General features: G+C 41.9%; 1 protein-coding gene across 5 annotated transcripts in view; it reads left to right on the top strand.

Moving 5' to 3' along the window:
* The first annotated feature begins 488 nt into the window (after window positions 1-488).
* The window catches only part of BICC1 (BicC family RNA binding protein 1), a 232,008-nt gene continuing 218,335 nt past the window's right edge, over window positions 489-14,161 (top strand). For 4 of the 5 annotated variants that reach the window (XM_081158693.1, XM_081158695.1, XM_081158694.1 and 1 more), the window contains exon 1: window positions 650-928. In XM_081158693.1, coding sequence (XP_081014819.1) covers window positions 739-928 — 190 coding nt within the window. In that variant the 5' untranslated portion in view covers window positions 650-738. Of the gene's footprint in view, window positions 929-14,161 lie in introns of all 5 variants that reach the window. The other variant, XM_081158691.1, reaches the window with a different exon arrangement.

Raw genomic sequence — 14,161 nt, 5'->3', positions numbered from 1 at the left:
ACCAGAGGAGCGCCCCGAGTTGGAGCCCTCGGTGGAGGGGCGCACCGCCTGGGGCAGTGGCCACAGCGATGCCCGTGAGGCAGGGGCAGTGTCCCGTCCGCAAGCCTTCCCCTCTCTCCCTCCCGTTTCCAACTTGTGGGACAGACCGCGGTTCTAGGTTTTAGGGTGTAGTGCGTTGTAAGCAAAAGGGAAATAGTTGTGCGCGCTTCACGCGCGTCCCGGGGTGCTGCGCTGGAACCTGGCGAGCGTGTCCATTTCAGAATTACGCCGGGATGTGCGTGGGACAAGCTCCACACGCTCCGGCGCGGAGCGGGGGCCGCGTGTACGTGGTGCGCGCGCGCGTGTGTGCCCGCGCCGGGGGCCGCCCGCGCCCGGCTCCCGTGGGCCGGCGCGGCCAATGAGCGCGCGGCTGCAGGGGCGGCGCGGGAGGCGGCCCGAGCCCCGCGGATGGATGCGCGGGCGGCGCGGCGCGCTCATTTGGCGCGGGCGTTGCTGGCTGGGGGCGGCGCAGCCACTGGCCCGGGACCGGGGCCGGGGCCGGGACCCGGGGCGGCGGGCGGCGTGGGCGGCGCCCGGGGCTGGGATGCGCCGGGGACTCCGTGGCGGCGGCGGCGGCGTCGGCGGCTGCGGGCGGACGAGGTAGCGCCGCGGCGCGGGGAGCCAGACGAGCCCGGCCGGCCGGCGGAGGCGGCGCAGGCACAGCGGCCGCAGCCGGAGCCCGGGCGCCGCGCGCCCACCATGGCCGCCCAGGGCGAGCCCGGCTACCTGGCGGCGCAGTCGGACCCCGGCTCCAACAGCGAGCGCAGCACCGACTCGCCCATGCCTGGCTCCGAGGACGACCTGGTCGCCGGGGCGCCCCTGCACAGCCCGGAGTGGAGCGAGGAGCGCTTCCGCGTGGACAGGAAGAAACTCGAGGCCATGTTACAAGGTAGGCATCCCCCCGCGCCCTCGGGCTCCCCGTCTGCGTCCCCCGCTCCTTTCCGGACATCGCCGTGGCGCGCCCAGCTCCCGCCTCCCCGACCCGCCGCCGAGCAGGCTCCCGGTCCCTGCCCGGGGCGCGGGGCAGGGCAGGGCTGGCGGGCTCTGCACCCTCCCGCGCCGCCCGGGTCCCCAGGCGCCGGGAGCCCCGGGCTCCCTCGCCGGCCCCAGAGCAGCCGGAGGCCGAGTTTGCACCCGCGCGCCCGAGCGGCGCGCTGCACTTAGGAGATGCCAGCTTTGGTCCGGACACCTGGGCCGTGCCACCCGGACCCACTCCGACCGCACGGGGTCCGCGAGACTCCCCGCTCGCCGGCAGCCTGCACTTCCACCTCTGTCTCTCTGTCTGTCTGTCTTTCCTCTTGTCAGTCTCCACTTCCTCCAGCTGAGGGGCCTTGTCTGGCTCTTGGAAAACTCTGCAGATGTCAAGGCTTAAGGCGGGAGCTCCCGCCCCCACCCGCGCCCGAGCGAGAGGGGCCAGGACGGGGGCGAGCATCCAGGGCCGGGCTGTCAGGCCAGCGCTGCTGGGCCGGACGGTGTGTGTTCATCCCTGACAGGCGTGTACAACGCGTCTTGAGTTAGACGAAGTTCATAAAAATCTTCCTGTTCTATGGGTGTCTGACTGTGTCTTTCACAACCTGGCCTTTTTTTTTTTTAACTCCCTAGTTTCTCTGGGACTTTCCCAGGCTTACCAGCTTTAACCATATCGAACTGGAAACAAATTATGTTTTAATGAGTAGATTGGAGTTCTCAAAGTGTATACTAAAATGTCCAAGGTCATTTTGCCCTTTCTTAAAATGTTAATTACTAGCCTAACTGTAGCCACAGATGTGGCTTATTTCCTTCACCCAGAGCCATAAGGTGTTTGGAATGACTGTCCTGTAGAGTACTGCAGAGGACCAGGCTCTAGCTTCACTAAAGGCGAGGAGTGGATTCATTCAGTAGCTGGTGTCCTTATAACACGGGAGCATTGGAGCCTTCCAACTTTTTTGTGTGGCTTTATGCATAACTTACTTTGACTTTATCAGTCAATGCATCGCAATATGGGAGCTATTTAGCCTCTGGAAATGCAGTGGCTTTTTAGAACATTTAAGCAGGTTATTTTAAGAGAGAACAACATGTTTTCCAAAACAATAACTTGGTGGAAACAAATAGCAGGAGTGTTTGGCAGGCGTTTTTGGATGAGCTACAAATTCATCTCCCTTGCTGCTTATTTTTATTGATAAACATCCCTAGTGCTTGTCATGTCTCTCTTTTCCTCTCTCTGGTTTTCCCCCTTAAATTATGTGTCTTTTTAGGAGAGTTATTTCTGTGATAAACTATTCAAATAAGAATATTGCGAAGTGGATTTGGAAATTAATGCCCCAGTTGCATTTTGATAACCCATTTATTTATTTCATTCACTTTATGATTTTTTTGCCTAGTTTCTAGTTATAAAACAAAATGTTACATTTATTCAGAAAAATTGTTGTGAGATTGTTTGGATTTAACGGATAGACCACATACCCACATTTTCAACAAGTTTCCAGTTTGTTTGTACATGAATTTGCAGTGTAGGTCTTCTAATAATACTATGTCTTCCTTACCATGCGTATACAAATAACAACAGTGCCGTTAGATTCCAGGAAGCCCTCATGCGTAACCTGAGCTTTAGAAGTGGATTTCCTTTTTAAAATAATTAATTTTCATTTAGACTGAAATGAAATGTGGGTAAGGCATTTTTTTAAAATTTGAAGGCTCTCCCCTTTGTAGATAATGGTATTCTCACATGGTTAAATATTGCTTTGCAATGATAAGGTTTTATTTACAGAACATCTTAACAGTGTTAACATTTCTTCACCAGCCAATATGTAATAAAATATTCATATTCTAACCCCAAAGAATTCTTTAATGATTGAACACATAGTGCTTTAACTTTCCAAAATTACCAGTAAGTGAAGTATGCCTTCTAAGAAAGTACATTTTTGAACACATTTGACAGTGGAACCCAGTGCACAGCCTACCCAAGGCATGTTGTGATGCATGGCGTCAAATTATGTAGGACCACCTTGTTTGAAGGAGTAAGACTAGTTTTTGGAACCAAACATAATCATGTGCCTTATTGCTTTATACCAGGTGGTTATAGCAAGTGTAGACACTGGAATCACATAGACCAAGGTTCAGATAAGTCCCTGTGGGACGCTGGGACAGTTCTGGGCCTGTGTTTCAGTTAGCCTATTTGTAAAACTGGACTGAAATTAGTACCTTACCCTTAGGATTTTGTGAGAATTAAAAGAGATAATGCCCAATAAGCCAAAACTTGCAACACTGTTTGGTAAATGATAAGAACTTTATATCAGTTTGTTTGTTTTTTAATCTTCATTTGAGGATATTTTTTCCATTGCTTTTCTGAGAGAGTTGGATGGGGCGGGAGGGGAAGAGAGAGGGAGGGAGAAACATCTGTGTGAGGGAGACGCATCAATTGGTTGCCTCCTGCACGAACCCCAGCTGTCGCCCGGGATCTAGCCTGCAACTGAGGTATGTGCCCTTGACTGGAATCAAACCCAAGACTCTTGAGTCTGTGGGTTGATGCTCCAAACCGGCTAGGGCTATCAGTTGTTTTTTATTAGTAATAAATATTACAATATGGATTAAAAAGATTTCTAGTGCCTATCACAGTTTTTGACATATAGTATATACTTAAATAATGGGAACAAAAGAATTTTGCAATTTCATAATTGCAGAAATAAAATAGATACCAAGGTAGGAAGCTTGGCAAGTCAACAACTATTCTAATATTGTTAGCTGGAAATCCTTTCAGTTGAAAAGCGCCAAGCAAGTAAAGTCTGCATTTAGTTGGGTTTCTGATTATTGTGAATTTGGATTTGCCATTTTTCTCTTCACTGTTGCCTTAAACTGTGTGCAGGTTTCCAGTTTAAATCAGGGTAAATAAGACTATCTGCCTTTAAGTCTACATAGTGCAAATTGGTGATTATAAATGCTTGGAATTTGTTTCCAGAGAGAGTGTCCTGGGGGCAAGTTAATCTTTAATGGGTTGCATTTTTATTAGTAGAGAAATTCTTCTACGCAATGAACCAAAAATTCAGTGAGGTTAAAATATGGACAGTGGAGTAGTGGTCAAAGAAATGAAATACCATTCTTGGGTGATCATTGAATCCTCACAGATTTGATACACAAACAACCAGGCTAAAAAATCAGTGGTTTTTCTTCTTCTTCTGGCTTTTCTTTTCTTTTTTCTTTTTTTGGCCTAGTAACTACTTTGGAACAGCCATACAGGAGTATTGGACATTTTTGTTCAAATCTAAATATTATCAATTTTATTAGTCAACAGTTTCGTAAGTGGGAATTTATTTTCAAATTTAGTTTAGGCTTTCAATGGGTATGGTCAACCTTGGGATGGATACCATGGACAGCATTGTTTAATGACAAAGAATATTTGTTTTTAATTTATTTAATATTGATCTTCAAAATTTAGATTTTAGGCTTCATGTGGGATTATAGTGTTGGTTCATTTAAGTCAATTAAATGAGAGTTACAATATGTGAAAAGGGAGGCGAGGTGTAGGGGGAAGTGCGGGAGAGGCAGAAAATAAATGGGTCAGAAGAGTCAGAAATAACTCTTAGTGTGTTTGCCAGAGTCCTGAGAGGCAAACATGGAATTTGTATATTTTAACTGTTCTTTTTCATTTTCTGTGGTGGTTTACATCTTATTGTTATACTTTTTTTTTTTATGTTGAAAAACATATGGGTGTACAGTACAATTAAAAATTCCTACATAAAATTAGAAGCATAGATATTTTCAGAGTTCTGCATCCCTTGAGTTTCATCACAGAAGAATGAAGCTTTCAAAGGGGGGAAATGTCCTATTTTCATGAATTGAGGTTGACATCTGCTGGGCTTTTAGGATATTGCTGTTAAAGACTTTATAAACCATGTTGCATTTTTACAATAATAGGCACAACTGGGGTCATTGACTGCTGCTTGCTGGAGCTGCAAAACTAGCCACTAAAACAAGCTAATCACACATCATTGTTTAAAAGTAAGAGCAAAAATTATGTTATCTCTTTAATTTGGCAAACTTCAGTGAAAATTGTCTTATGATTTGGTGAATAGGTATTTTTTTTTAGATGTTTTGATGGGAGTAGGAAGAAATAAGCAAAAATAAATGAAAATGGGCAGTACTGGAAATGAAGATAAATAAAAGCTAAGCTTAATATAGTTTTTTAGCTAATGTTTGATTAATGCTAATAAACAACAAGAACAAATCACTTCATGAAGCTCAGTGATTAAAAGAACAGGGTTCTGGGCCAGATCTGGATTTTTAAATAAGGAGCTTGGGAAAATTCATCACCTTGCAGACTCATTTCTAAAAGGGAATGTTGATAATAGTGCCTGCATCTTTAGGTGGTTCGTGATAATTAAGAGAAAAAAGATGTATGTAAAATATCAGAGTGCTGGCCACATAGGAAGTGCCCAATACTTAATAAAAGCCATATTCATTATAAATTATAGTTCATAAAATTCATATTCTTATATTGAAAATGAAAGTCAAATATATTGGAACATGAAGTAAATGGTCTTATGATAAATGGACATTCATAGCTCTCAAAACATTATTATTGGCCTTGCCGGTAGCTCACAGTGTCCCTTGTAAAGGTGGCCGAGGCTATCCTGAGTAAAAGTGTACTAAACACGGGCATGGAATTCGAGATCTTCCTCAGAACAGGAAGACTTTACACCCTCTTTAGTTGTAATTGTCCCTGTCTTAAGTATTTTTCATTCTTTGAATGGTCCTGAGTCAGTCACTTCTGATATTTTTACTAAAAACCAGCAGCAAAATCAATTATTTCCCTTCTAATTTTACGTTGCTCTGAACTTGTCATTCACTGGTGTCTAGAAAGAGACTTTTTTCAAAGAAAGTGCTGTGCCTGGGCTAACTTGTAAAGTGGGGGGGGGGACAATAGTGTCATCTTCTGGGGATGCTGTGAGCACTGCGTTAGAGTCGATGCAGGTGAAACCCTTAGCCCAGTGCCAGGCACATGGTATTCAGTAAACACTAACTCAGCATCAGCACTGTTGCCACTTGATGGATAAAGATTTCAAAACACTAGAAAGCAAATGCTTGTCAGGTGGTTTTTTCTTTTTCTTTTTTTTTTTTTTTTTAAAGAAACTGCTTATGAATTCTTTTTCTTTAGGGGAAGAGGTGAGTTATTTTTTAGTGAAAGACTTCTTCCAGTTCAGAAGTTTGTCAGGACAGTTGTAGTTGAGTCAGAGAGCAGAATCGAAGGTTAAGATCACTTTATAATCGAAATGAAAAAACCCCACCAGAGATTGTGTAGCTTGGCAGGAACGAGCCCAGAAACTGCCGCCAGACCGCCTTGGCTGGGGGTCCTGACGCCTGTGGGGTCCGTGTGGGGGGTACAGTGAGGTGGCCGGACAGCCCCCCACTCGGGCAGGGCTGAGCGCTCTCGGTGACAGTGTGCACTCCGAAAATCTTACCTCTCTGCAGACTTGGGGGTTTTGGTTTAGTTGATCATTGATGAGTTAAAGCACCGAAAGGTGGTTATATCAGTGAGTTTTAACAGGCAGGAACGTATTTGGCTGCGATGAACAGAGAACCCAACACAGAGAGGCTTAAACAAGCTGGGGGCTCTTTTCCTCCACTGGGAAAAAAATCTGGGGCTAAGCAGCCCAGGCCCCCTAACTGCCCCGGGAGCCCTTCTTGCCTCTGCTGTCCCGAGCCTGTGGCGCTCGGCCTCGCCGTTGCAGTCTGGCTGTGCTGTGCCTGGAGTTGCCTTGTGGTCTGTGCAGGGAAAGGGGGGGAACAAAAGTTGTTTCCTGTTCAAGATTTTGCCATAAGTTTATGTGATAAAGGGTTCTCTCTCCTCAACCTCCCTTGGTCCAGGAGAGAGACCACTCTTTGTTACAAGAGATTCTGGGAATGTAACTTCTTTTCCAGCTTCTCTAGAAGTAGGCACGGACACCCTTAGTGATCCAACCCATAGGTTCCGTACACGGGCAAAGCAGGGGGCATTGTGACAAAGATTCCAAGTTGTGACTGAAGCAAAAGCTAACCTGTACTGGAGAGTTTGGCCTATATCGTTAATCCCTTGAAATCTAGATTATTTGGTAATGTTGTAAGTGGGTGGAATTTTTTTTCATAATCCAGGAGTAAATTGAAATGCCAGAGAAGAAACACCTTTGATCATATGAGAGCTGTTCTCATCTTGTTACACCTTTTACAAATAGTGACCCCAGGGCCACTAAGCACTGTAACTATCTTTTTTCCCTTTCACCGTTTTCCTCCATATCAAATGTTCTTTTTTTTCATTGAAAACTACACATTACAAATGCCCATTTTACCTTTTGGTACTCTACGGTATTCTTTCTTCCCTCTCCCTTCCTTCCTGCCCACCACCCATCTCAGATTGCTTTGAGAATCTGCAGGTCCAGTGTAGTTCAGGCTCCTGCCCTTTGGCTTTTTTGTAGATTGTTCTCTGAAGTATAATCTGGCCAACAAAGTTAGAATTTGTTCAGAAGATGAAGTCAGTTTGGAGACAGTGTGATAGTACAGTTATCAGATTTGAGTCATGTTTTGCTATTTGAAATGGTTTTGATTGATGAGCTAATTAAATATAACAGTTGGCTTATCCTGGGTTTATTTTAAAATATAGTTCTTAAAAACTGCGTGGGATAATAGTGACCATGTAGATTTTTTTTTATGTAAAAGGCCTATTAATAAACTACCAGAGATGAGGCACAATTTTAATTCTAATTTATAATGGCTTTTGCGGTGTGTGGGGATGATCTTGGCAAGAAACCCTTCTTATGTTGCAAAAGCCACCACATTTGACTTTTAATCCTTGTGGTGCTGGCATTTAGGGCAGTGTCCAAATGCACAAATCATCGATACAGACATTATGTAGATGTTATACATTTATAAATCCATTTCCTCCCTACCGACTAATAACTGTAGGTGATGTTTGTAACAAGTATTAAATCCCTCTCCCATTTCAGATATTGGCATATAAAAAGACAATGATCACTTTCCAGTTATAAAGTAGTTTCTTTGTTATAGTGAATACAGTAAACCACGTATTGGTCTGCATGTTGAGTTGATCTGGATACTTACCTACATCTCATGTATAGGAAGATACTTAAACACAGGATTTGAATATTAGCCATTGCTTTTATTTCTGATTATGAAAGTAATACAAACTTATTACAGAATACTTGAAAGTACAAACATGTAAAAAAACAAATGCAAATATCATCCCTAAGTCCCAAATCCTGCAGTAACCACTGCTAACATTTTGGGGAATTTTTTCCTGGTCTTTAAAAAATCTACCTCCACATAATTTATTTCTGTGGTAGATACTGATATGTCACATACAGTGTTAGGCTTTGGAGATGCAGACAAAACTAAAATAAATATAGTCCCTACCTTTGTGTGACTTGTGTCGCTTAAATTCTGAACTGGGATCACACTTCCCTTCTTTTTCACTTTAGATTGCATCATGGGTATTTTCTGTTTCATTAAAGATTCTTGAAGAACATGGTTTTAAGTGGCTGTATAATATTCCCTTGATATATCATACTTTGCTTAAACATTGCAACAAATTTGCAAGATGTCTGTTTTAGGTGGCTAGGCAGTGGGAAGAGCCTAATGTTTGTACTCTGCCTGCCTGCGATTCAGATCCTGGCTCTCTCATTTATTGGTTGTGTGGCCTGGGTTCATGTTAATAACTTCTCTGAGCCTCAGTCCTCTCATCTCTAAAATGGGGGGTAAAAGTAGTTTCTAGGATGTGAGGGTTAGAAATACTGTATGTAAAGCACCCACCAGGGCCAAATGAAGTGTGCATACTTAAGAACTGGCAGTAATGAATATTAATGCTGCTGACCCAAACATGTTTGCCTGACCACCTTTTTTGCAGCCTTCATTATTCTCATAGAAAAAATTCTTACCAGTGAAGTTTTTTGAGCAAATGGCATGGACATTTTAAGGCTATTGATAAAGTTTGCAAAATTATTTTTATTTTTTTTGGAAGATTCACAGGTTAGGCAGAAGAGACAACAAATTTGCACCATATCTGTTCCTTGTACCTGTGATTCCCACAACCTGGTTTATTTGAGCTGGTGGTTGTGAGAAATTAGGAAGTAATTGAATTACAAGTTCAGAGTTAGTGTTCTGTTTGTTTCTTTTGCTGAGAATTTTGAATGATGCCTGTGGATCAATAGTTTGTAATATTTGTGTACATAACTATCACCTGAGGAGATTGTGCAAAGAAAAACTCTGGGCCTCTCTGAAAGATTGCAGTTCTGTAGGTTTGAGGGTTGTTAGTGGTGGTAAGAATCTGGATTTTGAAAAGAATCTCCTGTGAGTCTACCCAGGACCACACTTTGCAAAACATTGCTAGATAGTTAGATGATGATTGAAATCAAGAAGAGTCAGATTCTTTTCTTTCTTTGATTCCCTTTACTCTTGATGCTAGCTAGCACTTTCTCCATGTTATTAAACCATCTTGAGTCTAGGAGCATAATTTATAGCTGGCACGATGTTGTTGAGAGTGGCTTGTTGTAAGGGACTTGGGGGAAGAGCACAGATGTATATATTCCTGTGGAAGGGATATATTGTCTTTATTATTACACAGCAGGCTCAATGCATTTAATTTTCCTACAGATTCCCGTTAGGTATAATGGACACCTATTTAGTATATTATGAAATAACTCAAAAGCACAATTTTTTTGTTATAGAAATTTAAAGAGTAATATGAAGGGAACTTTTAAAAAATTTATTTATTGAATTTATTGGGGTGACAGTGGTTAATAAAACTATATTGATTTCAGGTGTACAATTCTATAATACTTCATCTGTATATTGTTCACCACCCGAAGTCAAGTCTCCTTCCATCACCATTTACCCCCCTTTCCCCTCTTCTAACTCCCCACCACCCTCCTTTCCCTCTGGTAATCACCATACTGTTCTCTGTGCCTATGAGGGTGGTTTTTTTTGTGTGCGTGTGTTTTTTTTTTCTTAATTCCTTCACCTTTTTCACCCAGCCCTCTAACTCTCCTCTCCTCTGACAGCTTTCTGTCTGTTCTCTGTATCTGTGAGTCTGTTTCTATTTTGTTTGTAGTTTTGTTCATTAGATTGCACATATAAGTGAACTCTTATGGTACTTGTCTTTCTTTGACTGGCTTATTTCACTAAGCGTAATACTCTCTAGGTCCATCCATGTATAGTCGCAAAGGGGTAAGATTCCTTCTTTTTTATGGCTGAATAGTATTCCATTGTGTAAATGTACCACAGCTTTTTTATTCAGTCTTGTACTGATGGATACTTGAGCTGCTTCCATATCTCGGATATTGTAAATAACGCTGCAGTGAACATAGGGGTGCATATATTCTTTCAAATTAGCATTTTTGGTTTCTTCAGATACAATCCCAAAAGTGGAATCACTGGGAAGGCAGTTCCATTTTAATTTTTTTTAAAGTAACTCCGTACTGCTTTCGGCAGTGGGTGCACTAATCTGCATTCCCACCAGTGCCTGAGGGTCTCCTTTTCTCTGCATCCTCGACAACACTTACTGTTTGTTGATTTGTTGATGGAGCCATTCTGGCAGGTGTGAGGTGATATCTCATTGTGGCTTTAATTTGCATCTCTCTGATGATTAGTGTTGTAGAGCATCTTTTCCTGTATGTCCTCTTTGGAGAAGTGTCTGTTGAGGTTCTTTGCTCATTCTTTGGTTTCTTTCTTTAGTGTCTTATAATTTTCTGAGTACAGGTCTTTCACCACATTGGTTAAATTTATTCCTAGGTGTGTGTGTTTTTTTCTTTAGTATGTTTTTATTGAATTTAGAGAGAGGAAAGGAGAGGGGGAGAGAGAGATAAAAATGATGAGAGAGAATCATCGAATGGTTGCCTCCTACTGGGGATCGAGCCCGCAACCTGAGCATGACTGGGAATGGAGCTGTGATCTCCAGGTTCATGGGTCGATTCTCAGCTGCTGAGCCACACTGGCTAGGCCTAGGTGGTGGTTTTTTTGAGGCAGTTGTAAATGGGATTGTTTTCTTACTAATCCTTCCTAATAGTTCATTATTGGTGTATGAAAATATAACTGATTTCTGAATATTTATTTTGTATCCTGCTACTTTACTGAATTCATTTATCAGTTCTAGTAGTTTTTTGGTGGGATCTTTAGGGTTCTCTATATACAGTATCATGCCATCTGCAAATAATGACAGTTTTACTTCTTCCTAATTTGGATGCCTTTTATTTCTTCTTTCTGTCTGATTGCTGAGACTAGGACTTTCAGTCCTATGTTGAATAAGAGTGGTGAAAGTGGATATCCCTGTGTTGTTCCCAATCTTAAGGGAAACACTTGTGGTTTTTGCCCATTGATTATGATGTTGGCTGTGGGTTTGTCATATATGCCCTTTATTATGTTGAGGTATGTTTCCTCTATTCTCACATTGCTGAGAGTTTTTTGGGTGCTGGATTTTATCATGCTTTTTCTGCTTCTATTCATACGATCATATGGTTTTAATCCTTCATTTTGTTTATGTGGTCTATCACGTTTATTGATTTGCAGATATTGTACCAAACTTATGTCCCCAGAATAAATCCCACTTGATTACAGTGTACGATTTTTTTAATGTATTGCTTGATTCTGTTTGCTAATATTTTGTTGAGGATTTTAACATCTGTGTTCATCAGGGAATATATTGGCCTATAATTTTCTTTCTTTGTAGTGTCTTTATCTGGTCTTGAAATTAGGATAATGCTGGCCTAGTAAAATAAGCTTGAGAGTCATCCCTCCTCTTGAATTTCTTTGGAATAGTTTGAGAAGGATAGATGTTATTTCTTCTTTGACTGTTGGTAAAATTCCCCTGCAAAGCCATCTAGTCCAGGACTTCTGTTTGTTGGGAGTTTTTTAAAAATTTATTTATTTTTATTTATTTTTAAAAATTTTATTTTTGTTTAAAATATTACAGATGTCCCTTTTTCTCCCCAGTGACCCATTCCGCCCCTTCCCATCCCCCTCCCCAGTCCCCCTCCCCACCATTGTCTGTGTCCTTGGGTTGTGCATATATGCATATAAATTCTTTGGTTACTCTTTCCCCTCCACCCACCCGCCCTCCTCCATCCCTCTGACATTCGTCAGTCTCATCTATGCTTCCATGTCATTGAATCTATTCTGTTCATCAGTTTATTAAGTTCTTTAGATTCCACGTATAAGCGAGATCATGTGATGTTTGTCTTTCGCTGCTTGGCTAGGAGTTTTTTTTAAATCCTCACCCGATGATAAGTTTACTGATTTTAGACAGAGAAGAGGAATTCTTCCGTTTGTTTCTCAGGTTGGTTTTCTATAATTTAGTTGTAATTGCAGTTTGGTTTTGGGAGGAGGGGAGTATACCTTCCACCTACTCCACTGCCATCTTGTATCTTTGATGAGGGGAACTTTTAAAAAGAAAAACAGCCCGGATTGTATGGCTCAATGGTTGAGCATCGACCCATGTACCAGGAGGTGGCTGGTTCAATTCCCAGTCAGGGCACATGCCCAGGTTTTGGGAATGTGTATGCCCTCCAGCTGGGGGCATCCAGGAGACAGTCAGTTGATGATGTTTCTCTCTCATTGATGTTTCTATCTCTCTCTTCTCTCCCTACCTCTCTGTCTAAAACTAATAAAAACATTTTTAAAAAGTTTAAAAGAAAACAATAATCAGTAATTTGACCATCCTAACAGCTATTTTCATTTTTCTGCCTTGAAATCTAGTCCTTGACTCTTTGCATCAAGTTTCTGTAGTTGCTCTTGTAGACTTAACTACTGTTTTGTATTGAGTAATTTAATCAAATATGTTATATGTTTTTGTATTTCTGAGTTTTCAGAATTAAAATTTTATGGTTGAGTCATAGTACATTTAGCCTTTTTTTTTTTTTTTACAGTTGTAGGCCACCTTATAGTGAGAATGAATTGTGTGGCTTTTCTCTCCTTTGGAACTACATTTTGAGGAATGTGGTTACTGAAGAATGGTGGTGTCTTTGAAAGCAGTGGCTGACTTTAATTGAGTACTTACTGTGTGTGAGACCCTGTTCTGATCCTTTATGCCTGTTCTGTCACCTCAACCTTTCCTGCACCAACCCATGAGATACAGATGCTGTTGAGATCTGTGTTTTACAGACCAAAAAAGCTGTGAACCCTTTAAACTTGGGGTCTAGATATCTTTTTAGAATTCTGAGTGAATCTAGACACTAATTTTCCTCTGAGGGTATTATAGAATTGAAACTCTTCTGTAGTATGGAGACATGAAATCTGAGTCTAGGATGAGAAACTGTACTCCAGAACAGATGATTGTGCTTCCCCAGTTATAAATGTGGCAGGCACTGAGGTGGTTTAGAAGCCTTGGTGAGAATGCAGACATTTCAAAGTTCTGCTTTCTACTAGCTTTGGTTAAATTTTCTCAGTGTTTTACCTTTGTGAAATGGGGATAATACCACTTTTCTAGAGTTATCGTGAAGATCATATGATAATGGGTATAAAGTTGATTCATAATTGGTGTCCTGTTACATGGCCTGTGTTTCAGATCCATCTCCCATTCCTCTCTAGCAACTAGCCCAGTGCTGGGAAGGTAGCCACACTGTACAGAATAAAAGTTCCATGATGGATGTGGATTAAAACCTGTCCTATTTTGAGCTGGTGGACTGCATGGGAACTTTAAAGCTAGGGCATGTGCTTGGCCTTAAGAAACGCCAAATAGTTCTGCCTTACGTAAGTTAGGCAGAGTAACTGTCCACATGTGAGGTAGTCTTTCTCTGCCCTCGGGCCAGCGGCTATGTAGAATGTTGTACTCTTAGTGATAGTACATAAGTGTGGAGTTCTGAAGGAACATATGCAAAACTTAACTTAAGTGAGGTTAATGTTGAATAATTTATATTTGTGTCTGACCTGGATTAGTTTTATAAATTGAAATTTATCAAGGTTAATATAATTATTTTACATTTTATTGCAGACACTGGATTATCTCATCCTTACAATAACACACCTCCAGAGACTTGTTTAAATATGATTTTAAAACATCTCAGATAAGAGATGGTTCACTCTTAAAATAAGTGGTTGTTCATGCTAGCTTGCTCATTTTACCAGGATACTCATTGCAGATGGGTTCGTGGGAAGGAGTCCACTCCTC

The sequence above is a fragment of the Miniopterus schreibersii genome, assembly GCF_964146895.1.
Source record: "Miniopterus schreibersii genome assembly, chromosome: 14".
Classification (NCBI taxonomy): domain Eukaryota; kingdom Metazoa; phylum Chordata; class Mammalia; order Chiroptera; family Miniopteridae; genus Miniopterus; species Miniopterus schreibersii.
The sequence above is the reverse complement of the archived record's forward strand: the minus strand, read 5'-3'. Positions and strand labels throughout refer to the sequence as shown.